Genomic DNA, 27,062 nt, shown 5'->3' on the forward strand with positions numbered 1-27,062 from the left:
AAACTACTCATCTGTTGAGTGTTGCTTGATCAAAAGAGAAAAAAACAAATAAAATGATCACTTTATTCTACAGGATTCATTTAAAAATTCACCAAAAATAATCTGATCACAAGAAACTGACTCTGTCAAAAATAAAAAATTCTGCACGTTTCCACGAAACCATGACACCATTAGTGACTCAGATGTGACCAACAGAGACATGACAAAAATTTACAGACTTTTCAGCTTAACTGCAGGCAGTGTTTACTAAGAGTATAGAGACAACAAGATATCCAAATCTAAGTTTAAAATCACGACATTTAATGTAAATCCTGTCATTCTATATGTTGCATATAAAAAATTACAAAAAACAAACAGTTTGCACAAATCAAATTCTGTAAAAAACTAAATATTGTGCAGTTCTTGTGGGAATTGTACAGATAATAGTGACTCAGTTGTGACCAACAGTCACATGACAAAAAGCATAGAAGAGATGTCAAGAGACCCAAATCTATGCTTAAAATCATGACATTTAATCAAAATCACTTCATTCTACATTCTCATTTAAAAATTTGCACAAAACAAACATTTTGCGCTAATCAAATTCTATAAAAAGCAAAACAATTGGCACCCCTCAACGCATCCATAACACCATTAGTGAATTGTGTCCTTTGTTTACAGAGCGTAGAGGAGACGTCAAGAGACCCAAATCTAAGCTTAAAATCATGACATTTTGTCAAGATCATTTTTTTCATTTAAAAAATTTTCATTTGCTACAATTATTCTGTAAAAAACTAAAAATTGCACTCTTTAACACAACTGTAAAGCTATTAGTTAGCTAAAGCTATTACTCAGCTGTGACCAACAGTCACATGACAAAAATTCAGAGATTATTAGACTCAACTGCAGGCAGTGTTTACACCAAGACACTAAATCAAACATAATGGATGAATATAATAAATGCAGCGTGGCTCAGAAACAGTGAACAGAGGAGCAAGTTGTTGGAGATACATTCAGCATGGAGAAACATCTTTCTACTGATGATGAGCAGAGACTTAAAACTGGACCAAAAATTGTCCAAAATGACTCAAATTGTCCGTAGAGACTCAAAAAACATCTCATATTGAACAAAATTTTAGTCATTTTTAGCAATTTTTTAGCTAATTTAAAGTCATTTTGGACATTTTTTGGTACTTCAGACAGATTTTTACTCAACTCGGACAATTTTATATGACTTTGGACAAGTTTCAAGTTATTTTGGACAAGTTTTGAGTTGTTTTTCACAAGTTTCACACGTTAAGCTAGCTTTAGCAGCTGAGCTATCTGCTAACATCGCTAAAAACAATGTGAACTTGCAGCAGTCAGTTATAACTGCTTTCTATCTTCTGGCATTTGCTCTCAACACTGTACATAATTTAATTAAAGAACTAGTACTGAATTATCCTGTAGCAGCTCCTCTTTGCAGAACTAGCTACATAGCACCACCATGCTAGCTTGCTAAGTGCCTCACCTTCCCTCCAGGACACACCATCCACAGTAGGGATCCTTCATGTTAACGCAGGAGTGGCAGTCGGTCTTCAGGTGGCAGGCCTGGACCGGAACTTTGGTGATCTGCAGAAAAACGACGTTACGGAGCTCTTGTTGTGAAAAACATGCAGCAGCTTAAAGAGAAATCTACACATCAATATGAAACAGATGCTGCAAAGGAGTCTAACATTAGTATTCTGCTTAGAGTGCAGCTAAAGCCGCTCTCCGCCTGGGTTTATTTCTCATTACATTACATTATCCTTCCTGCACTGACCAGCACTGACATCCCATTCCAATAAAATCTACAGCTAAGATTACCTGCCGCCGACTTTTGAGAGCTGATTCTTCGTCATGTATTTTAAAGAGCCCACATCTGGCACATTTGCAGGTTTCTAATTGACTTTGTGGCATCTTCTAGCATATGTTTACATGCTTAAATGTTCAGAAACACATTATTTGAAGCTTCTCATGTGTCTAGAATGGTCAGTTTTAGCTGTTGTCTCATTAAGACCCGCCTCCTGAAAAGTTCAGGCTGCTCTGATTGGTCAGCTGGTCCGACCAAAGGCAGATAAAGTTCGATGCATAAATTAAGCAAAGATGTCAAAATAAAAGGATGTAGCTCCAGCAGAAGCAGCTGTATTGAAGGAGAAAAAGGCTCACTTTTAATTTGAAGGCAAAACTATGAGCTTCAAGTCATGTGATATGCAAATGAGTTACACTGTGACGTCATTAAGTAACAGAAGAAAAGTCTGTACTTAAAACGAGATGTTTCAGGCAGGTGAGGAGCAGAGATTTCTGTGGAAAATAAGCTTTTTTTTTACCTTTCCCACTTCCATCCTTGCTCATATCTCAATTGCAGAATGATTCTTTTTGAGTATCGTTCAGCCTTAACTAATATAATAAATCGAAAAACTAAACTGAAGCTCATTAAATGTGCTGACCCTGATTTTAGTCAATATCTGTTTACCTTTCAAGCATTACAATGAGCTCAATTAGCCTGTAGCAGCTCCTGTTATGAACCTGTTTGGTTTATTATTCTCTAAAATAGAGATTTAATTTAATTTCTGGTAACACCCAAAGCAAAAAGGATTACTGAGTAAAATATCTGTTTATTTTTTCTTTTATCTGCAAATATTATATATTGAATCTTTAAACGACATTTTTATATTTCTATTCAGCTTATCTCAGGAATTTCCTAAAAATTTGTATAACTTTGTCATTAATTAAATAGAAATTAGAGAGAAGTGTTTAGATTCTGCTCAGAGAAACACTAAAATTTACTATTAATTCCTGTATTCCTTGGACATATTTTACATTTTTAACTTTTTCTTAACAGTTTTTCTAACTGTATTCAGACAAATTATTCTTTTGCGTGTAAATATCACGTGGAATTAACAGCTATTGATTAGTTTAGACATTTTCTCAACTATTAACAGCTACACTGTACTTTTTCCCCCCAAGACAATTCCTTGCAGTATAAGAAAACTTAAATTATGATGAATTTCTGAATTCTTGTTTTTCTACAATTTCATGGACATTTACTTGAAATATTAATATCATCTGAAAGTGTAAATCACACTGACTGACATTAATATCTGTTTGATGTTTAGAGAATGTTTTAGAGACAAATTCACCACAAGCAAATCATGATTTTTAACCAAAATCACTCATGTTTCAGTTCAAAATTCACCAGAAATAAACTGTCATGCAGCACCTTTACCTTACATTTATATGTATTATATTACAGATCATACAGTGCCATGAAAAAGTATTTACCCCCTTCTCGAATTCTTATTTTTTTGAATATTTGCACAGTTTTGAATAGGCTTTTTCCTTAATAAATAAAATCATCATTTAAAAACTGCATTTTGTGTTTACTTGGGTTATCTTTGTCTGATATTTACATTTGCTTGATGATCTTAAACATTAAAGTGGGGAAAATATGCAAAAAAAAAAAAAGAATTTGAGAAGGGGGCAAATATTTTTTTGCTGTAAAAAAGTATTTTTTCACGGCACAGAACCATAGCTTCCTGATGGTAAAACTGTCGTCAGGAACAATATTTTAAAACACTAAACATGTGTTTCGTGGTTTTACATCAGCTGGTTGGACTTAGATGCTGACATGAAACATAAATAAACCCTTCTTCTGCTCCACTCTCTCTGTTAATCTGTTAATGGGAAATCCCTGTATTGACACTTCTGTAGTAGAAACTCCAACACCAAACCAGCTGCGGAAATAATTCTCCTCTCCGACAAGAAGACGAGCGTGGCTTAATAAATTTAAATGAGCAGATGGAACAAGCTCGAGTATCGTCACTTGACTTCAAAGTAAATTGCCCCCTTGAAGTGCTTTCTAATTAATTCATTTCTGAATCAATAAACATCTATTCCACCTCGCCGAGAGTGATGGCGACCGAGAGATGAAAGGACAAAAGGGAAAGAGAGACGGATGAGGGGAAAAAGCCGAGTGGAAAACAAAGGCGGCGTGTAAATCAATGGCTGACTCCTGTGTGGTAATGCAGACGGATGCGTCGGTGTTGGAATAAATGATCAAATAAGACGCGCAGCATAAATGAAAGGCTCGTCGGCCTGATGGATGAAATGAAGACGAAGAAGGAGTAAGCACCTGACAGAGTCCCTGACCTTCTCCGAGGCGACGGATGGATGGAGCGCAACAGAAATGGATTTAGTCAAAAAGAATAATCAATCAGCCGGAGTCGCGGCGCTTTCTGACCTTTTTCTCGGTGGTGATGTACAAATGTTGGTGGTCGGCGTCGAACAGCAGGTTCTTGTTGACCTTGTCTCCGGTGACTTCGCCCGGCGCTCGGCCGTAGACCTCCGGATGGGCCGACAGGTGAACCTTCAGCACCTGCAGGAACAATAAAGCTGCATCAAACACCTGAACGCCAAAGTTGTGTTGTCTTTAAAAAGTAAAATCGCCAAAATTGTATCATTTACAGAAATAATCGTCAGTTTTCCTACTTTTTGACTGTCCTTGAACGCATCATGTGTAAGAAAAATGATCAAAATAAGCTTAAAACCCTGTCGTTTAATCAGAATCACTAAAATCTGCCAAAAATAAACCAGTTGTAGTAATTAAATTCCGCAAAAACATAAAAATTCTTTGTTCTCTGTGCAGCTACTAAACCATGGCCGACAACAGTCAAATTTAGAGTTTTCAGTTGAACTGCAGGCAGTGTTTCTGCAGAGGTAAAAGGGGACAAATGAAACGATATATGCTGTTGTTTTGGGATCTAGAATGAAGCTAAAATATGTTAAAAACATGTTTTTTTTTTTACACCTGCTGTCTCAAGAAATATTCAAACACAAGTACAAGTCATTAATTCATGCAAAAATTCATGCAAAAAAACAAACGTATTAACGTCAAAATACATGTGAAGTAAACAAATACTCAAAATACAACACATTAAAAAAGCAGAGTGGCATAATTCTTGTTTATTGTACATTATGTTTTTGCAGTTAATGGTGTGTTAATATGCACATATTCACACCTATTAAGCTATATTCAATATATCTTTTTGCAGCTTCATAATTTTGTGCCTTCCATTCCCGGTTTCGCTCAAAAGAAGTTTCAATCTCAAAAGTCCTTTTAGTTTAAAACAAGTTTGAATAAATACAAATGAATTAAAAATCATTTCACAAACTGCTAGCTTGTAGTTTTTGCCCCAAAAATCAGCAAAATCCTCTCTACTCTCATTTCAGCCTTTAACAATCATCCTGTCAGAGTGTATATGCAAAGCAACGCACATTATTAAATAAATCAGAAACAATAAAAACCTAAATAACTGCCTTGTGGAGCATAAAGTAGCGTAAAGTGGAAATACAGTTGCATGAGTAAGTACTTTATAAAGCTACTTGTGAGCAGAGAGATGAGGAAATGGCTTAAGTTGTGTTTTATGTTGTCATATTTGAGATAAAATCAACCAGCAAATGAATGAATTAATGATTTTGGAAGCTGAATTCTGCGCAGATGGCGACTAAAAGTAGAAAATAAGATGCTAAAAGCGTCTTTATAAACCTTTTGTTGATGAAAATACTTGTCTGTTCACTACAGTGTTTAAATCTTTAACAACCTAAAGAGAAAATTCACAAAAACGGACTTTCTGGAGGAAGGAAGCTCCGTTACCTCTCCAGTTGCGGTGCCCAGAAACGCCACAGCGTGTTCCATTTCCACCGCCACCGCCACGGCGGTCATGTGACCCTTCCGGACCAATGAGGGCTCCACTGTTAAGGCGAACTCGGCCTTACTGGCCAGCGGTGACGGCAGGAACTCGGCTCCACACTTGTACTTGAGGGCCATGTCCTTCTGAAGGAGAAAAACATTCATGGTAATACAGAATCACTGATCATCTTGACTTAGAGTAGTGAATATTGATCGAGTCGATCATTTGAAAACTCTGGGGTCACAGTTAAAACTTCTGAAAGAAGGTGGGGTCATGTCGATTTATAGATCGTTTTCTTGGCACCAGTCAGTGGATCAATGTTTGAAAAGTCATAACTTGAGAAATAATGTAGCTGGAGTCCTGAAATTTTACAAGTTCATTGGTATGTACATGTTGCATTGTCTTCAATGGTACAAACAAAACAGTAAGTCAACAATATAAGACAAGAAAGTCCGAATTATGAGATAAACGTCAAGAGTCATGATAGAAAATCTAAAATGTTGACCAAAAAATGAATGAAAACTATCATAAAGACACACAAAATAACTACAAAGATAGAAATAAACAATCAAATTCAGAATGTTCACGAAGAACCCAAAAACAACCACAAAGAGACACAAAACAAGCACAAAGAGACAAAAAACAACCACAGAGATTAAAAAACAACCAGAGACACAAAACAACCACAAAGAGACAAAAACAACCACAAAGGGATGAAAAACAACCACAAAGAGACAAAAAACAACCACAAAGACACGAAAAACAACCACAAAGAGACAAAAAACAACCACAAACAGACCAAAAACAACCACAAAGAGACACAAAATAGCCACAGGGATTTAAAAAAAAATCAACCAGAGACACAAAACAAAATAACCACAAAGACACATAATTTCTTTGAGGTTGTTTTAGGCCTCTTTGTGATCATTTCGTGTGTGTTTGTTGTTAACATGTGGTTGTTTTGTGTATTTCTGTTGTTGTTTTGCTCTTTGTGGACATTCTTTTGTTGTTTCTGCCATTTTTTTTTTTTTTGGTCGTTTTCTCTCGTTGTGGTTGTTTTGGGCCTCCGTGGTCATTTTGTGTCTTTATGGTCATTTTAAGTCTCTTTGTAGTTTTGTGTTTCTTAGTGGTTGTTTTGTGTCTCTTTGTGGTCATTATGCATCATTTTGGTTGCTTTGGTTTGTTTGTGGTTGGTTTTAGTCTCTTTGTGGATAACTGGCTGTTTTCCATCTTTTTGTAGTTGTTTTTTGTCTCTGTGGTTTTTTAAATTCATCTTTTGGTCAAAATTCTCCTTATCTGTTTCAACTTTGGACGTTTATTGCATAATTCTGACTCTTTTGTCTCATATTGTTGACTTACTGTTTTGTTGTACCATTGAAGACCAGATAAATATCAATGATCCAAAAATGGACATGACCCACCTTCTTTAAGGATTTTTAACTCATAAATATCTTTAACCAAAAACCTTACACACAGATATGCACAGAAAAGACATGAACTTTGTTTGAAATCTGGTGAACTTGAGGTGGAATAACTCAGATTTTTCTGTCGATGTTCTCACCGGTTTTTCGCTGCACAGCTCCTCAGACTTGGACGAGTACGGCGAGTAGACGGCGGCCTTGTCGTTGATATTGCCATGGTGACTGTAACAGGCTCCGATTATCTCCACCAGACGATTATTAATGAATTGCAGAGGGAACATACCTGCAAACACACAAACACCCACTGTTCAGCATGAAAGAACAAACAAAACATCTAAAAAAACACATAAACTCCTCATTAATTACAGTCTTTACAGCTGATTTTTGGTGACGATGTAAACCTTGTGAATATCAGGGATTATTAATGGAATAAAACATGCATTTCTGTAGCCATGACGACGTAGAACATAAGTAGTTGAAATAAATTGCTTACTTTCAGAACCTAAAACCTGCCCAGTCCTGTTCATGTGCACATCTACTCAACTTATATATGTTCAAAAGTGTGTCAGTGACCCTAATTTTGTTATAAAATAGTAATTAAATGGCCATTTGGATGACCTGACCCTTAAATTAGACCAACAGAAGAGATGCTGCAGTGCACTAGAGAGAATAAACTTAATTAATAAAGTTCTAAATAACCTGATTCTGCAGCTGACATCTTTTTATTTGGGATTTTCCAAATTAAATCAACCAAATCTGAAAAAAATTCCCATTTGACCTGAGTTTCATGCCATTATAGTCCATCATATTTACATTTATTAGCTGTAAGGTATCCAAACCTGTGCTTGTGAATGTTTTCTGCATTTAAAAGACTCCAATATCTACAATACAATAGAATTTTTGTTATATTATATGCAAGAATATTTGCAATATCTTTATTTTTAATATCATATGTTTTTATGGAAGAAACAGCAAAATATCAACAGAATCTGGGAAAAATTGATTGAATCTGTGCAATATTAGTGTTTTTTTCAGTCTTCTACTTATAGAGGAATCTGAGCATTATTATTACTTATTTTATTTTTAAGTTCCACACAAACAGATGCACAAATACACACATTGGTGCAAAAAAGCTGACTAAACTGCAAGAAATTGAGTGCTTATAACCCCAAATTTCCATGTAATGTTTTTGGCCCAATGTTCAAACTAAATCTCCACGTACGAATCCAAGTCAGGTTGCACTTGGAGACCAATGACTGTGGTTAAAAATAAGCTGGACTCTGATATCTGGATCAAATCTACGATAGGAGTTGTGAAGATCCAGATGTTTTTCACCAATTTTGACAGATTTGCCAGGAATATTTCTGCACAGCTGAGAAAACCATCTCTTCTGTTTTGGGACTGTTCAAATTTCGGTTTCTCCTGAGCACTAAAGCTGAGGTTTGAGGCCAAGAAGCCACTTTGATCCTTAACTCCCTTCTGCTGATAAAGATAACAATATAAAAGCTCCTATAAAAACCCTCGAGGAGTCTTTGTTTGCTCGGCTGCTGTTTCACCTCGGAAACGGCAGCTGAGAACAAGCAGCGGGGAAACTTTCTGCCAAATTTCATTGATGTGTTTTGACAAGTTCTTAGACATTCTGCCAACAAACAGAGAAAAAAAAACTCCAACGTGAGACATCTGGCTGCATTCAGACGACACCTACACATGGCTGAAGTAGACGGATCTTCATCAGACGTGAAGGTGACAAACAGAACCTTGTCAGAGGCTGAAACTCGTCCATACTGGCCCGAACTGGTCATACTCTGAGCCAGAACTTCTCCTGGTGTCGCTACATAAGCAGCCTGCAAGACGAAAAAGAGCTGAAAATGCTGAATCTCAGATGTTTCTGCTAAAAACATATTTTTAACCGAGGTACAGTGGAAGCAAAGACCCCATAAATTGAAGCTATTTCAAGTTCAGGAGCATTTAAAATCCAATTTATAAAGGTTTCCTGGGGTCAGGTTCTCAAAAAGACAAACTCATCCAGACGTAAAATGTGTTTTCCTGCTATGAAAGTGCTGACGGTCGACGCTCGTCTTCACCTGAGCTTTGTTGTACTTGTTGGCGGCGCTGCAGTTGAGCTGCAGCTCGGTGTACGAGTAGTAGCCCTGGTCGTCCTCGCACATCCTGGAGATGAAGGTGAAGTTCTTGGTGTCCTGCACGCCGAGCGTCCGCGAGAACAGGAAGTAGACAAAGCCGCCGTCCTTGAAGGCAAAGCGGAAGTCGTGGAGGTAGCGAAGCACGAAGGGGTTGGCCTGGACTGCCGAGGCCTCGATGATGCTGTCGAACACCACCCAGTCGCCGAAGTCCTGCAGGATTCGGGTGGAGATGAGCTTGGTGCTGTCGTGGCTGCCGTAACCTTTACCCACCTGAGAGGGACAGGACCAGAAATTAACAGAACAAAGTGGTGGAAAACAGATTTATTTAGCTAGAAATCATGGCTGGAAGATGAGCCTGGTATCAAAATGTAGGTAAATATGAGAACTTTACTTTTTTACACAAGATGCTGTAGAGCACTAGAGGGATTATAGAAAAAAATGAACAAAACCCAGATTTATTTGTTTAAACCAACACCTTGGATGGATGTTAAAGTGATCTGGTGTCAGTTTTAAATAGAGCTCAAATGTGTTTTAATCCTAAAATGTCTATCTGCTGTACTGATGACGTTCTGAGTATCAGAAATGCTGGAAAAAGTCCATTAAAAAGTGATAAATCTGGACCCACATCTATGCACTTCTAGGACCCGGAACTCTGCAAATATTCATCGTATGAAGGTAAAACTTTACACGGCTTCTTTAAATATACTACAGTCACTATACATAGAAAATCAGCTGATTCTGAGGAGGTCAGGTGGAGGAACTGACTGATTTTTCCAAATACCAGAAATCTTTTTCTGTATCTGTTTCTCTTCATGTATTAGATCTCAGCTGCAGACTTGAGGCTGAACTGAGTCACAAAAATGAGACTTGATTTTCGACTTCACTGGTCCAAGACTCGACTTCCTGGAAACCCGAAGACTCCCTGAAGAATTTATTTGACTTGTCTCTCTCCAGCCTTCAATTCAACCCATAAAGACTCATCTCTGTGCATCAAAGTTTCATATTTAGGAGCTTTATCCATGAAAATGGTCCCCGGTAGGTCTGAAAGGCAGGTTATGGTTTAAAAGTGGCTTAAATTACACCATTTATCAGAGCAAGAAACTGTAAAAACATGAACAAATGTTGGGTTTTCAACTTTCTGTCAGTCTTTGGAGTAATCATGAGTGGTTTTTGTTTTAATCAGCTAAAAACAACCAGATCTAAGCTTAAAATTGCGATATTTAATCAAAATCACTTCAAATATTCGCCAAAAATAAACAATTTGCTTTAATCAGATTCTGTGAAAAGACAAAAATTCTGTGTTAATCGGTGCAGTCATTCCATGTATGAAGGTAAAACTTGACATGGCTTCATTAAATATGTTGAAGTTACTGTCGATAAAGAATCATCTGTTTCTGAAGAGGTCAGGGAGGAACTGATTAATATTTGATGGAACGATTTGTTATTTTTTAGCTCCTAAACACTGAAAATGTACATTTAATGATGGTTTAACCACCAACAACTTCAATATTCACTTTGGTTTTTGCTCTTTGGTTGCTACAAACAGCTCAGACTGAAGACTGAAATACAGATAAAATGCAGGTTTTTTTCTCGACTGGCTGAAGAGTCGCTACAATTTTAGTCTGACCAAAACCCAAAGTGAACATTGAACGTGGATGTGTGCATGAGTCAAATATGTACCTTTTAAATGAGCATTTGCACCATTTATGCTCCTCTAAAACTTTTAAGAACCACAGAACCTTTACAGTCTTCCTCACTCTGGATGAAATTATCTGATCTGATTAGAAGCATCACTGAAAGTTTCTACACCAACGATGCCACTTGAACGAAAGAGAAAAACTCTGAGGGAGACGTAACATCATAAAGCATCATTTAAAGGCTGATTCTCTGACGTTGTGTGCAGAAATAAAGTGAAAAACATTTCAGGATAACTGACAAGAGCGCTCATTTCCCATATGGCTGCCAATTTAATTTCTCGACTCACTACAAATTGCAGTTTTATTGTGTTTGTTCACGCAGCATCACAGATGGTGGAGATCAGTGATGCTCATGTTTTCCTTCACCTCAGGAACTAGTGTGTGTTCTGCTGCTCACCAGGAAGACGGTGAAGTTGGCTCCGTCCCTGGTGGTGAAGTACGACATGACGCCCACCACCGAGACGCTCTCCTCGGCGCTCGCCACGTACGACTTCTCGCCTTTGGTGTCGCTGAAGTACAGCAGCTGCTCCACGTTGCTCAGGTTCCTCAGCGAGCAGATCCCCCTGAAGACGCTGCCGCAGACCACCAGCACGTCTCTGGCGGCGTGGACCAGCAGCAGCTTGTTGTGGTTGTCGGTGTCCACGGCCTCCTCGCAGGCGTCGGTGACGGGCGGCGTGCACTGCCGGTTGTCCCGCCTGGGGCCCGTCTCGGTCCGGGACTCCACCTCCAGGTTCTGGTTCAGCTGGTAGAGGGCGTTGACGGCGCCGACGTACAGCCGGCCCCCCTGGCCCTTCCGGAGATCGGGTCCGGCGACCACATTGTTGATCAGCGTGTCGGAGGTGAACTCTGCCATCTTTCCATAGGAGGGGCTGAGGTAAACGGTCGCCAGGGCAACCAGGGCAAACTGCCACACCCACCGCCGCTCTATCATATCTGTAGAAAAACAGAAAGACAGAAAATGTAAGTTTCTTTAAACATCTTTTCTCTCTGAATCTAATAATGAACACCACAAGGAGACCTAAATTAATCTGAATTACTTTTTCAATTTAGTGAATCTCAGGAAATTACGAAATTGCTTCCAAGAACCAAAAGTTGTTCTTGTGAAATCAAATTGTTGCATAATTTTGTTGACACACAAACACTAAAGAGATGCATTTCTGTTTGCCGTTTTAGTAGCAACTGTAATATAAGGTGTCATCAGCAAACGTGTACACTACTGTTCAAAAGTTTGGGGTCACTGAGAAATGTCCTTTTTTTGAGCAGTTTTTTTCAGTGAAGATAACATGAAATGAATGATAAATCCAGTGTAGAAATTGTTAATGTGGTAAATGACTATTCTAGCTGGAAACAGCTGATTTTTAATGGAATATCTCCATAGGAGTACAGAGGAACATTTCCAGCAACCATCACTCCTGTGTTCTAATGCTACATTGTGTTAATCTGAATTACTTTTTCAGTGAATTAAATGTCAGAAAATCATGAGGAAGCCACCAAGAGTCAACATTTTTTGGTGAAATTATGAATTGTTGTGCAAATTTTTTTTGGGATACAGACATTGTACACTAAAATAAACATAGTGTGAAAGGCCACGGCTTTATCTTTAGTTTTTAAAAAACACATGAGCTGTGATCAGAGGTCATTAACTACCACAGGAGTGTTTGTCATGGTACCCGTTGCTCACTAAACCCCCACAATGCTCTCTGTTTGCCAGAGTTATTACCTCCTCTGGTTGCTAAATAATAACAGGCTCCACCTGTTGGAACAACCCGGTACTACACTACCACAGTTGAAACTGTGTTTTTAAAGCAAAAATGCTTTAAAAATGTTGCTTTACTACATTTTACTGTTAATTCAATATTTTTGGGTTTTGGACTGTTTAAAGAAGTCAAATTATTTATTTTGTAACAATATATGATCTTTCACAATCAATTATGTTAGAAAAACCTTAGTCACAGTAACAATCAATAAGAGGCTCCACCTGTTGGACCAACCAGGTACTACAGTACTACAATCAAAGTACTGTAAAAATGCTTTAAAAAAATGTTACTGTTATTTGACTATTTTTTGGCTTTTGGACTGTCAAATCGTTTATTTTCTGACAATATATGGTCATTCACAATCCATTATGCTAGAAAAACACTTGTCACAGCCGGTAACTGTTTTCTGAACACTTTGTCTGACAAGCTTTCCTGACGATAAACCTGTTGAACCTGAATTCACAGACTGTCGGATCGGCACTCGTCCTCTAAACAAAGCCGACTTCTGAAGGCGCTCTGACATTGTTCTGAAGCACCAACAGTGGCGGCAGAAACTCAAGGAGAAAAGGAATGAATGCTGAGAGCAAAGAGAAGCAATAATGAGAAGCTTCTCATTAAACCCAGAACATCCTTTACTGGAGGAAAAGGAGGAGGAGGGTAAGGTGGAGGTAACGGTCTCTCAGAGTGAGAGTTGCTGAGCCAGATTAGATTAGCAAAGACAAAAGAAGAGAGTGAGTGTATACGTGAGAAACAGAGAGACTGAGTGTAGCAATTAGTTGCCTGACATACTGAGTTTCTCCTTCCATTAGTCTGGATGGGCGTGTTTAATTATAGCTGTGGCTGTAAAACAAGGATCACTGTAATAACCACAAAAACAACCTTCAGCTGATGCTGTTGTCCAGAGATGCAGGTTATTCTTGACTGATGAACTCAAATTAATTTTCTCCCCTCAAATGTTTGCTTCATTAAACTGCTTCTCATCCAATATTCGCCGTCTTTTCCCCCCCAGGCCGATAAATCAAACCCCTTAAAGTCTCATCATGTTCATTTATTCTCCCTGATCGGGCGTTTTAGCGGCCAGAGGCTGGTTTTACAGCCGGTATCAGATAGTTCTGATTGGTGGTCAATTGACTGCCGCATCCCTGGTGTTTCTGCTCTCTGCAAATTGAATTCACTTCAACTCGCTTCATTGCAAAGGGATTTATTAGTGTGAAAAGACTTATCTCTCTAACCACCTGCTTGCTTAAATTACCTATCCACAGATATCTGGAGCCTAATGACCGCAATGCAGACTTTTAGAAACTGTAACAGTGCAGGAACAGTTGGGAACATATACACAGAGTTTTAAAAAGCTCAGTAAAGCAGGAACCAAAGGCTGAAAAGTAGTTCTTTTTAATCTGAATATTCTCTGAGTCCTTGTAAGTCAGTTCTACCAAATAGCCCTGCATTTACAAAATCCAGCTTTTTGAAATTGAAATTACTAGCCTGATGGGAAACCTTTCAATCAATTTAAGCATTAAACTGTGCAAATCAGTTTTAGTGGCCTGCTCCGATTTCTACCTTGTTGAGTTTTCCATTTGTTTCTTATGTAACAGTCTGAATAAGTTTGATGTTGCACTCCACATCCAAGAGGCCTCCAGTCATACATTTTCAGTTCCATATCATCTATTATTCCGCTAGTCGATGTTTTAAGTTTAGGTCTTTGCTGTCGTACAGTTTCAGTATCAATCAAGTAACAGTTCAGTTATTGTTTTGGTATCGTGACAACACTACAACACACTGAACCACTGTCCTGTAACCACTAGATGTTTGGTTGCAGATACAAGCTTTGTTTATATTAAGGATATCACTTTCTGTTCTCAATTATCAGGATCAGGGTCGATCGAGACACGTATAACTAATCGGTATCGGGACAAACCTAAACCCGATTCTTTGTTTATGTCTGCTGTCACAGGTGTTGTCGAGGTAGACCACAATTTGTGGCAGGATGCACAAATCTTGAATTATTTTCTCTGTTAAATAAACCTCTGTCATATTGTTTATTTCATGATAATATATGGTCTTTTCCATCAGTTATGTTAGAAAAACACTTGTCACAGCCTATAACTGTTTTCCAAACACTTTCTCTGACAGTCTTAGAACACAACAATGCCAACCTGGTGATCAAATGACCGGCGAAAATTGTACAAATGTCACCATGTGCCGTACAACTGCATTAACTGACTTTTTAGACCACATTGGGGAAGTAGAAACCAGCTGTAAACTCAACACTGACAATGTTTTAGCTCCTTTTTGGTCTCCACCACCTCCTGAGAGACGCTCCACTGTGCTGACCAGCTTGTACTTAACAGTATCTTGACATTTCCATTGCCTTTGTCTAATGAAATTCTTCAAAACGTACATAAAACTGAACCTAAACATCTTGTTAAGTATCTATCAGTCGTTGTAATGATTTTAAGTTTGCATACTTTTAAATCTATGGCAGTAAGAGACTTCAAAGTTGTACTGCAGCAAGTTCTAAAGGGTTAAATCACACAGTGAACTATAAACCAGTTTCTTCTCAGTCCTGTTTGTGCCCTGAGCCTCTAAAATGTGCTTGTTATTGAATGCTGTTGAACTTCCAGATGAGGTTGTGGGTCAGCACTCTTCACTTCCATGTTAACTCAGCCTCCCTGTCATGTGGCCTCCCCTCTCATTAAATTTCATATTTCTGCAGCTCCCGACGCCATAAAGAAGGAGGCATAAAGGCGACAGGTATATTTACCTTCCTCCCTCTGAGGGCCTGTTATGGATGTGTGCATCTGCTACATCAAAGGAAAATCGTCTTTAGTTTCCACACAGGAGCTGTCTCTGCACTCCACCAGCCATCTTGGCCTTTTCTCGGCGGCGTTTTATTTGCTTCATCCTCCAGTGTCGGCGCTTTAAGCCTGACTGGTGTCAGCCCAGGAGTAAACCCAGTGTCAGAGGCGTAAAAGGTGTTTGTCTGATCTTCTACCATTGTGAGCAACAGTTTGACTTTTAGATGTTTAATTATGGAAGGTGAAATGCCTGTGTAGAGCTAGCAGGCTGTGATATAAACATAATTAAGTCATTACAGCATCAATTTGGAGGCATTAGGATGATTATTGTAAACAAACACGAGCATCATTGAGAAGATCTGCAGCCGCTATGAAGCTTTTAGTGCATTTGCCACTGGGTCATTCCTGCACAGCACAAAACATGGGGATGTTGTCAAGGTATACATCGATATTAACCAGACAAATTACTCCACCATCTAAAAACGGCCACGCAACACCGACTACAGAATCAAAAATATACCATCAACCTCTCGGTCCTTTCCATGTCTGAGCAAAGTTTCCCGCATTGTGTCGAATCAAGCCGTCCACTCCACTCCTGGTGGTTCGTTCCTTTTAGCTGCAGCTTTGCAACCATACTTCCACCCAGAACCCAAACACTTTGGCCTCTAGTTTTTGCCCACTGGATCGCTAATTGCCATCACTTACGCACGAGGACAAAATTGTTGGTACCCCTCAGTTAATGAAATCATTTGAATCTGACAAAAGTAATAATAAAAAAAAAAATTCTATGAAAATTAACCAATGAAAATCAGACATTGCTTTTGAACCGTGGTTCAACAGAACTATTTTCCATAATAAACTCATGAAACAGGCCTGGACAAAAATGATGGTACCCCTAGAAGTAGAGCACAGAGACCCCTATTATTACTTTTGTCAGATTCAAATTATTTCTGTGACCATTGTGGGTTTTTCTTTCATTAACTGAGGGGTACCAACAATTTTGTCTGTGTGTGTATTGTCGGAACTATGACGGTGTCTGATCGTTTTTGCATGTTCAGCTTTTGTTCTGAAGTATTCAAAACATTCTTGGTGAATTCTTTTTCACTTTCGTCCAAGAATTTCACCTCTAGCAGCTCTATACGAATGCTACAGTATGGTAGCTTTGAACACTCTTTTTTTAAAGTAAACTCCAACTTTACTGTAATTTAGTGGGTAGCTGCCATCCCAAGATCCAACTACTAGTGTTTTAACTGCAGTAACTTGACGTGAATTTTCGTCACTACGTTCCTGTCTCTAGAGTGGTTACTAGTAAGTTAGCCGTTTCTCAGGCTCCCTCCATGGAATATGTAGCAGGTTCTGGCTAACCAACCTAGCGTAGTGATGACTGAAAAGGTCCAGAAGACATCAGGAGGAAAAAGCATGAAGAACTAGTTGTATTGAAAATTGATATTAATTAACCTTCCCATGCAGAATAGAAACTGTAGCATAAGCAGAAGCAAACTTTTGGACTCATTTTACTTGATATGATTGTTTTTTTCCTTAAACAAACACTTCCTTATGTATTCATAACTGCAGACATTATTTGTTCTATTTAAACCCTTATAAGTGCATTAGACTAAGAGTTAACCAGCTTGGGGACCATTTTTTTGGAGGTTATCTTATCTAATTTATAAATTGTTGGAGTTTCTTTTTGCCTTGAAAGCACAGTTTTAATTAAAATAAGGTCTGAATGATGCAAGATGCTGCAATACAGAGGAAAAATAATCAATGTGACGTTAAAGTCTATTTAGCTGCATATCAGAAGGGAAAATGTTCTTCTTACACATGAAATGCCCATTGCTCAGCTCCGGCACCATTAATTAAGTCCTGTATGACTGTATAAGTTAAAACAACGGATATAAAATAGCCAATCCTGCTATAAAAATGTCAAATATAAGGTTATATAAGGCTTCTCCACTTGTAGATTCACTTGTTTCTTCCATTTTTACATCCTAAAACCTTTTTAGAGTTTATGTGAGATTAAGATTGAAACATGGATGATATTAATCGTCCAAGAACATCAATGATTAAGGGGATTAATCTATGATTGAATCTAGTGAAGCCTTTTGGATGAAGGTGAAACATCTTCAAGAACCTAAAAGCTGCATTTTGCTGAAGCTCCAAGGATCCCAATGACTAGATGATGAGAATCTAAAGATATGTGTCCACAATCTTCATCTTCAGATCAGTATCTTCATGGTGTTTCCATTCCATTGAAGTCTTTTCAGTTCCTAGTAGTTTCTTTAATACCTTATTCTCATCTCCAGTCCATGCATGTCTTGTTCTAGAAACCCATTTCTCATCAGTGGGTTCTGATCCCCAACAGCCGACCATTTATCACCATTTTATGATGCTTTAAGATGATGATCAACTGCAACAATAACAACCGAGATAATAAAAACCAACAATTAGCTGCTGTTATGCTAACAGTTAATGCACTCCACCTGCACAGAAGCAGCAGCCCCTGGTTTTATTTCCATCTGTACTCGACTGTATCCAGATTTAAGGTTTGACATATCTGGGTTAACAGAATTAAGGAATGAATGTATTCAGTAGAAAGTCTGCTTAAATATCACATTTACAGCCGCCTGTGAGTGTCTGCGATTACACCCAGCAGCAGCGTTTCATAGAAGACTGGAATCACCAACAACGGGGATGAAATGGAAATCTGAGAGTGGCCTCGACCCTCGCATCCACGGGAGGCAGAGCAGCGGCGTGTGACTCATTAAAATCCTGAGTGCATACTTTGTAGAAGTCTTGAGCGCTGACCCCTCTGCTAAAAAGTTTCAAGTGAAACTAAAACCCAGGAATGTCTGCTGAGGCTCCAGCCAGGAGAATAAAGCCCGGCTGATTCTCTCCTTCCGTCTAACCTCTTCTAAGCTTTTCTCTTTATAATTCACATTGTTTCTCCCCTCGCTCTGTCTGTCTTTACATCGTCACCCGCGGGAGCCGGTTCTAACAAAACTGGGTTTTCTGACACATGAGATCCCTGGAGACCGAGCAGCTCTCAAACTACTATTGCTGTCTGTCTGCTCGTCTGCCTGACTGTCTGTCTGTTCACCTGCCTGTCTGTCCACATGCAGGTCCGGGTGTGATCCAAAGAAACCTGTCTGCTTTGCATTAAATCTGGCACCCAGGCACATTAAATGTTGCATAACTGCTGGAAAGCGACCAAACTGTCCAATTCCTGAGAAAATAGTCTTATCAGTTCCCCTAAAACGGTGTGATGCAGCCAACACTGCGTGACTAGTGGAAAACTTCAGAGGAGACATAATTAGGGCTCATGTATTTCACCAAAAAGTGCTAAAATAGTTGAGAAAGAAAGCAAATTAGCTCCAAAACGACGCATGCAGTCGGTATTTGAAGGGTGGCAGCAGAACTTTACGAGTGCAGAATTTCCAGAGAATCCCAGAGGGGTTTCCACCTTCTGCATAACTCACATTCATGATGTGTTTCTTTTAGAGAAGGTGCTGTTCTGCCACCAACTCCACACGTCCTGCACTTTCACAGATGGAGTTTTCTGGCAAGAGCACTGAAAAGCATGTCGTCACTAAAAAAACTACAGAAACTATCAGAGTCAGAAACAGGAAAAAAGAAACATTTAGTGGATTTTAAGCATACTGATGGTTGACTTTTGGTGTTGTGTGAAAACTTAACCTAATACAAGTTAAAATTCTGCCAAAAAATCGTTAGCTCGAACTAGATCTATTAAAAAAAAAAAAAAAAAAATTCTGAGCTCCTTCACGTAACTGAAAAGCCATGACTCATTTAGCTGACCAACAATCATTTGACAAAAATTCTGGGATTTTGTGGGTAATGCAGCTTGTGTAGGTGTTTGAAAGCTTAATGTGACTGTTTTTGTGGTCTTTTATTTGGCTCTTGTCACATTTTTCCTCACTGTGGTTCATTTTTCACTGCAATATAAAGTCCTGCAGCTCCATGGAAACAACAGAAACATGGCTAGAAGGAGAAAAAACTCAGAAATGTACAGTATGAAACAGTCAAAATGACAGAAATCTTCAAAAGTTTGGGGTCACTTAGAAATGTCCTTATTCTTGAAAGAAAGGCAGGTTTTTCAGTGGACAACATTAAATGAATGATAAATCCAGTGTAGACATTGCTAATGTGGTATAGATATAAAAACATAGAAAACAATAAAGAAATCTACTTTAATCCTTTCAATCCTTCTGCAAGCTGATAAACATCGCCACAGGTTGAATAAAAGAAATCTTCCTCATGGTTTAGAAACTGCTTCTAGCAACTAATAATAAGGAGAAAAGATGTGAGTTGATTACGGCATTTTCAGCCTGTATTGTTAGATTGTTAGTAAAACAGCTGTTAAAGTCCTGGATCTAAATGCAACAAGATGAGTCTCCCTGTTAAGACTCTTTCACACAACGCCTCCAGCTCCTGCATAAATCTGCAATCATCAGGTTTATTGTCTCAAGGTGTGTTCAGACAAAACCCGACGCCGATTTCAGAGGCGAGGCAATAAAGTCAATGGAAAGATGCAAATGTGCACAAAGAAATCACACCTGCACGGAGTTAAAATGTTTAAAGCAGAATAAAGAATTGCTGCTTGGCTTTATGACTTATGCAGACGAAGAAGGGGGAGAGTGAGGAGAATAAAAAACAAGTTTAGTCGGAGGTTGAGCTGCACACAAACACTCCTCACTGTTAGCTAAACACCGAAAAGTTTGGACCTGGACTGCGGCTATAAAACACCAACTGCACAAACAATCCAGCAGGAAGATTTGGACAAATGAGGCAAAGCAAAACCTGAGCAGACTTTATAAAGTTCCTCCATAAAACATTTTTTTTTTGTTTCCACAGCCTCAGTGCTACTAACTACAACAACTTAACTGCTAATGAAGTGCTGAACTGATGGAATATCCCAGAAAATACCAATAATTCTCATGAAATCGAACCATAATTTAACTTCAATCTGGCATTTGATGAAGTTATCAACACTTATTTCCTTCTTATCGGAGCAGAAATCCAAACGTTCTGAGCTGCTGTGTTTCGCAGATGTTTGGATAAAAAAAGCTTAAAAGTATGCTGCACTTTTCTGCAGGAATAATGTTCTGTACAGATGGACCTCAAACTCCCAGAGTCAGTTGTGAAGGCTGGAAAAAATAGAGATTCTGGTGATGGATACATCATGAAACCTGGTGTTCTGCTTCTTCCTGTCAACACACGTCAATAATCCAGACAAGCAGCTGTTTCAGCACATTTTGTCCAAACCAAATGCAACTAAAATAACCTGATGAGTGCAACTAAACATTTCACTGATCAAACCTGAAATCAAACACGTTTGTCCTGACCCGGTAGGTAAAATCTGACATTAAAACGCCTTTTCCCACTATTTTTAAACCCTGAGTAGCAGTATCTGAGCGGAGACTAGAAGCTTCTCTGTGCAGATTCTACCGATTTATAAACTGTAGCTTCAGAAAAATAAACTGCACAAGTCTCTGCACGCACATTGGCCATTTTCAACTTGTAGGAAATGCTTAAATATGATAAAGCAGACAATATTATGCATTTATTGAAACCTTTTGCTGAAAAAGCAGCAAAAAACTGAAGCAGTAAGGAGTCAGAAATGATAATAAAATCTTAGACTGTTTGTATTAAAGTCAAAGAAGAGTTACACTGGACTGACTTTAAATCCGAAATCATTCTTGAGTAAAAATATGTGACCGGAGCAAAAAACACCCAGTTCAGAGGTTTAAAATATATTACTTAGCACCAAAATGCACCTGGAAGCATATAAATTTTAAAAATTCCACCACCAGCTACTGTTCTACACTCGATGAACCAGACACAACTTGTTTTTTATTCCAAACTTTCTGGCAGCAGCTGACTGTTTTTTTCTTGTTTGTGAGGAGATTCTGTGAGTCAGAAAAGCCCAGATGTGGTCTCATTTAAATTCATGCCCACCGCCGGTCACCATTAGCCATTCATGACATTGGGCTGCAGGAACATTGAAGCTGATTGGCCGGGCCTGCGGGGATATGAGCGCCATGATTGGCGGAGCCCGTGGGAAATTGAGTTCTTATTGGTAATGAAGAAGCCTGACGGAGAGCATGGCTGAGACAAAGTAAGCATAAAAGTAAAAGACCGAGGAGAACAGGACACAGAGCCTCGTCTATCAGACACACAATTTATTCTGCAGACACACAAACACAGTCCGGGAGCAGCAGGAATGTTTCTGAAAGACTCACGAGGAGGAAAAAATGGAAAATAAATGAGTTTCACTGCACAGTATACCAGCAATAGCAACAAACATGCATTCTAGACTGTAAAAAGGTTTGTTTTTATTAAATAATTTACTTTTATACGACAGACTTACCATGATTTGGTAAATTACAAAAAAATGTCTTGTAACATCACATAATAATGTAATAATTTATATGTTGACTTAAAAAAAACTGACCAAATCTGTAAATAATGTTCGCATTACATATTGTAATTTTCAGATTTGACTGTAAAATTCTAGATTTTTATTGCATGTAAATTAGCAAAAATATATTATTTGTAGCATTTAGTATTTTCAATAATGAATAAAAAATATTTTTAAAAATACCTGAATTGTACTTTCATATATATTTATACAAATACTAATTTACATGTTGACTGTAAAAAAATGCCAAAAACTGTAAACAATGTCCACATTAAATACCAGTATGTTCACAAATGTTAATTTTGTCTTTTACAATATTTGACTAGAAAATTATAGATTTCTAGTGCATGTAAATCAGCAAAATATATTATTTGTAGCATTTGCCATTTTTCAACAATGAATAAAAAATATTTTAAAAAAATACCTTTTCACTCTGCTTTGTTAAATCATGGATATACAGGATTTTTTTTTAAATTTTAAAAAAAATGCTGATTACATTATTTTAGCTCCGTTTTTGGTCTCCTCCACCTCCTAAAGTAAATATGTGACTATTAGCTGCTAAATTCTCCACTAGCTCCTTTTTAATTGTGTTTCTCTGCTGCTTGATGCTAAAGAGGTACAGTAAAGAGCCATTTAAGTAATTTGTTTTTGTTCACTCGGGTGCAGCATAAACAAGCTAACACTAATAAATCATCACACATTCAGATGGAATTGCTAACAAAGTACGATCGAGCCCACACGGAGCAAGATGACCATTCATGGGTTCATGTTTGGGTCAAGTTGATCCATTTAAGTCCAATATTCACATTATTTCAACTCTGTTTTTGGTCTCCTCCATCTCATAAAGGAAATACCTGACTATTTAACTGCTAAAGTCTCCCCTACATGGTTTTTAACTTTTTAACTGTTCCTCTGCTGTTTAATGCTAAAGAGGTAAGATAAAGAGCCATTTAAGTGATTTTTTTGGTCCGCTCAGACGCAGCATAAACAAGCTAACGCTAATAAATCATCACACATTCAGATGAAATTGTTAGTAAAAGTATGATCAAGTCCATACAGGGGAAGACAATCATTCATGGGTTCACATTTGGGTCAAATTGATGAATTTAAGTCGAATACTCACATTCTTTTAGCTCCGTTTTTGGTCTCCTCCACCTCTAAAAAGAAACGTGACTATTTAGCTGCTAAATTCTCCACTAGCTCATTTTTCAATGTTTCTATCTGCTGTTTGATGTTGAGAAGGAAGTTGTAGAGCCTTTTTATTGTTTATTTTCTGAAAACAGCTGCATTCTGGTGCTAAAAAGACGTTACACAAGCGGTCAGGTGCGACTGTAACATTGAACTGAAACTTACTCTAAAGCTGCAGGTTTCATTAAAATTAGAAAGTATTTGTAGAATGATGTGATTCATTTTGAGGAAACACCTCACAGCAACACTTATTCGTCATCCTCTGTCTCTCTGAGGGGATTCAGGAAGACACATTCAGAACATCTAAAAGCTTCTGAAGCCACATGAAGAGCCAAAACCGGATAATAAATCAAACAAACACTCGAATCCAACATCCAAGAAAGTGTGAGTGACGCACAGAAGCGACAGACTTGTTCCAGAAAAATAAGAAAAAGGACAGCAGGGAATAATTTATTCAGTGTCAGGAGGAGTTAGGTGCAGCTGAGAGGATGAATATCACAGCGCTAACCCTGCTCTTTATTAATCTGCAGCACGGTGACAAAATAACGGTCTAATAACCGGACCTCTGAGAGCAGGATTAGTCTGATGATAGGAGGTCTGAGAGGTCGGTGGTTATTAAGCAGCTGAGAGCTTCATCTCCGTTCGGTTCCACTCGGGAACGTCTCTGCAGGGCGGCGACACAAGCAGCAAACAAACAAAGAATGGCTATCAGAGCAGTGAAAGGAGGCAGTGACGGCTGTAAAACACAGGAAACACCATTAACGCTCCGATGCAGACAATACTGCAGTTATATTTTATCATCTGGATGCTGAAAGTGTTCACCAGGACGGCGGTTTATTTTATAAAAAGAGAGCCACTCAGGGCTCATAAAATTCAGATGTTATCAGCTTGTTAAATGGCAGTTATCAGTCGTTATCAATTTACAGCTGAATTCTGTTTATATAAGGGTTAGTAGAAGGGAGCTCAGAGTACTTAGAATGAAGTTAAAAAAAAGTAGTGTGTAGTGTAGTGGGTTGTACAAACGCTATAGTACACTGTAAACATGTCTTATTATGTAGAATGTCATAAAAAATGTTCAGAAAAACACAGTATACTGTGTTATTAGTGTACAGAAGTTGTGAAAATTGTCATAGTACAGTAATTCATTAAAAAAAAACATCTTAAGTTGTGAGAAATGCCATAAAAATGTCACAGTGAGTTGTAAAATCTGTCATATTATAGTATGATTTCATCGTAAATGTAAAAATGTCAACGTATGTAAAGAAGTCATACTATAGAATGGATTAAAAAGCTATTGGAAACCTCATATATTTAAAAAATAAAGCCCTTGACAGTCTAAAAAGAGTATAGTACATCATGAAAGTACATCATAAAAACGTTATAGTAGAAAGTAAAACTCAGTAAAAACTTAAAAACATAATTTCTTAAACATAATTGTATAGTATGTTGTAAAGCTGCAAGGTTGACAGAAAATTATTATTTAGGACATTTTTTCCCCTCATATTTTGATTCATCAATTACGGAAATACTTGTTAGTTTCAGGTCTGTTTTAATTCCGATCATGCATGCGGTAACGTGGTTTTAAAAATGACGGTGCATTCAAGGACACTGGGACGACGTTGTAGTTGATGTTTTGTGTGTTCGATGTGTTTTGGCGGCTCGTCGTGCATCATGGAGGTGAGTTTTCAGAACCTCAGTCGTGATCCACAACAAAAAGCCGATACTGTCCGTGACGGATCATCAATCCCAATCAAGTTTCAAGTCGGCGCAAATTTATTTCCACGTCGCGTCGGAATGAGCCGAAATCCTCGGACCGCCCGCAGAGGAGAGAATCAATCTCCTTAAATAAATACGACTCTACATGAACGCATCGACGGCTTTCTGCAGAGCGAAAGACAGAAAAGAAGAAACTACATGATCCCATTTCATGGCGCTCAGATTAATTCTGTCATGCAAATGTAATTTGAAAGGAGTGAGTGATTAACGGGCAGTAAACCTCCCGTTAACCTGCAAAATCATGTCACACACCTGAGCAGAGCTTCCTTCTAAAAACCACCAAACTGCTCTAAAACATGAGATGGAATAAACCGCCAGAAAGTCCTTAAGATGTTGTTTTAAAGGCACATTTAGTGACCAAAAAGCCGGCAGGTGTTCTGTAGTTAAAGAGGTAACGATCAAGAGACGCTCCTGTTGGGTTAAACTGGAATAAATCGACTCAACGGCGACACGACTTGGATGCAAACATCCTAAAGTAACCTCAAGGATGAGTCGAGAACGGTTCTCAAGATGTGGTTTCATGTTTCAAACGCCTCATTCTGAGCTACCTGTGGGCAGAAAGTGCTTTAATTTGCTGAATCGGGGCAGGATTGGAGAATGAATTAACCCTCATTTATTCTGTCTTTGTTCTCTGTGAAGTCCTGGGAGGAAACTCTGCTCAACAAATGCTCATTAAATATAAGCAAATACATAAACTTTCAATTCAAACATAATAAAACAAACAGACAAAAATGCCAATTTGTCAACATGGGAACAAATACAGTCCAAAAAACTAACTACATAAAGAGGAACCGCTGAACTAACTACAGACAACCTGCTCTTTTACAGGCTCTGGTGCATTTTATTACTTTAGCGGCCAAAATAAAGCCCATATGTTCATTTTAGCAAGTTTCCATCTATGAAATTAGCAAAAACGTCCTTTATATTCACACAAAAGACAAACAGCTTTTCACACAAACAGGAAAGGTAATTGCAGTTGTAATTATCACTATGGTGGTGGTAAAATATGAGCTCTGGATGGGATTTAAATCACCAAATAATCAACCAGTCGCTATTTAACAGAGAAATCCAGCCTAAAAACAGAAAATAAAGACGTGTTTAGTCACAATAACTATCTAAAAGCTCAATTTGGAGCGTTTATTCACCAACATAAATCGAAATGCAAGTCCTCCAATTCATTTTTCATCTCGTTTTGCTTCAATTTATGCAAAAAATCAGCTTTATGAACTCCTAAACCCAGTGTGGAAGGTATTTTTGCTTTAAAAATCTTTAAAAGTTATGGAACAGTGTTGGATGAAAGAAAAGTTTGAAAGAAACAGCAGCCTCCCGTCTTAAAGTTCAACCCGTCCATCCACCCAGACCTCCTCCTCATACAGAAGACTCCATATGTCACTGTCACGATTGCTGCAGCCACTAGAGGGCGCTGTCAAGCATGAACATAATACATGAGACATTACTGTTGTCACCCACACTGGCAGGACGGGGAAAATAACTCCAAAAACAGTAAAAAAAAAAAAATAAAAAAAAAATAAACGAATAAAATAATTTAAGCGTTTTTAAGTGTATTTTGTTGTTGTCGTTTTATAGGTTTTTTTTCCCTATTTTGTGAAATTATAAAACAATAGCCCGTGAAATATTAACTAAAAGACTTTAAAAAAAATTGTCAATGATTAATTTACAACATAAATTTAAAAAAGGTCAAAACTGTAAACAAATTGTAAGTAAACTCATAAAAATTTTATTGTACTCTCACTTACTTTGGTATTATTTATCAACCACTACAATCACAGAAATCACAACATATTTGTTTTTATGTTAATTAAAACAGGCCAAAACTACAAATAATTTCCTTTCCATTAAAAATATTTATTTTTCTAAAAATCGTAATTCGTTCTTTTACAATGTTTGACCATGAAATTACACTATTTTATATTATCTTAAGATGTATATTGAGAATTTTTAAAAATGGCAAATGTGTTTTTTTTTTTACAGATTTTTTGCTGTTTTGTTAAATTATAGAAAAACAATCTAGTAAAAAAGTATTATTTTACATGTAAAAAAACAAAACAAACAAAAACAACTATGAAAAAGAAAACAAAAACAAGCCAAAACTGTAAATGATTTTTTATATTAAAAATGTTTTTTAAAATAAAAT

The 27,062-nt window shown here is 37.8% G+C and overlaps 1 protein-coding gene across 3 annotated transcripts in view; it reads right to left on the minus strand.

Annotated features, from left to right (window-relative positions):
* Positions 1-27,062, minus strand: part of LOC111581796 (plexin-B2-like) — a 272,748-nt gene that overhangs the window by 79,190 nt on the left and 166,496 nt on the right. For all 3 annotated transcript variants that reach the window (XM_055006285.1, XM_055006284.1, XM_055006283.1), the window contains 7 exons: positions 11,347-11,882; positions 9,196-9,522; positions 8,817-8,955; positions 7,252-7,394; positions 5,654-5,833; positions 4,241-4,375; positions 1,490-1,590 (listed from right to left, as the gene is read on the minus strand). In XM_055006285.1, coding sequence (XP_054862260.1) covers positions 1,490-1,590; positions 4,241-4,375; positions 5,654-5,833; positions 7,252-7,394; positions 8,817-8,955; positions 9,196-9,522; positions 11,347-11,880 — 1,559 coding nt within the window. In that variant the 5' untranslated portion in view covers positions 11,881-11,882. The remainder of the gene's footprint in view (positions 1-1,489; positions 1,591-4,240; positions 4,376-5,653; positions 5,834-7,251; positions 7,395-8,816; positions 8,956-9,195; positions 9,523-11,346; positions 11,883-27,062) is intronic.

The sequence above is a fragment of the Amphiprion ocellaris genome, chromosome 21, assembly GCF_022539595.1.
Source record: "Amphiprion ocellaris isolate individual 3 ecotype Okinawa chromosome 21, ASM2253959v1, whole genome shotgun sequence".
Lineage (NCBI taxonomy): Eukaryota > Metazoa > Chordata > Actinopteri > Pomacentridae > Amphiprion > Amphiprion ocellaris.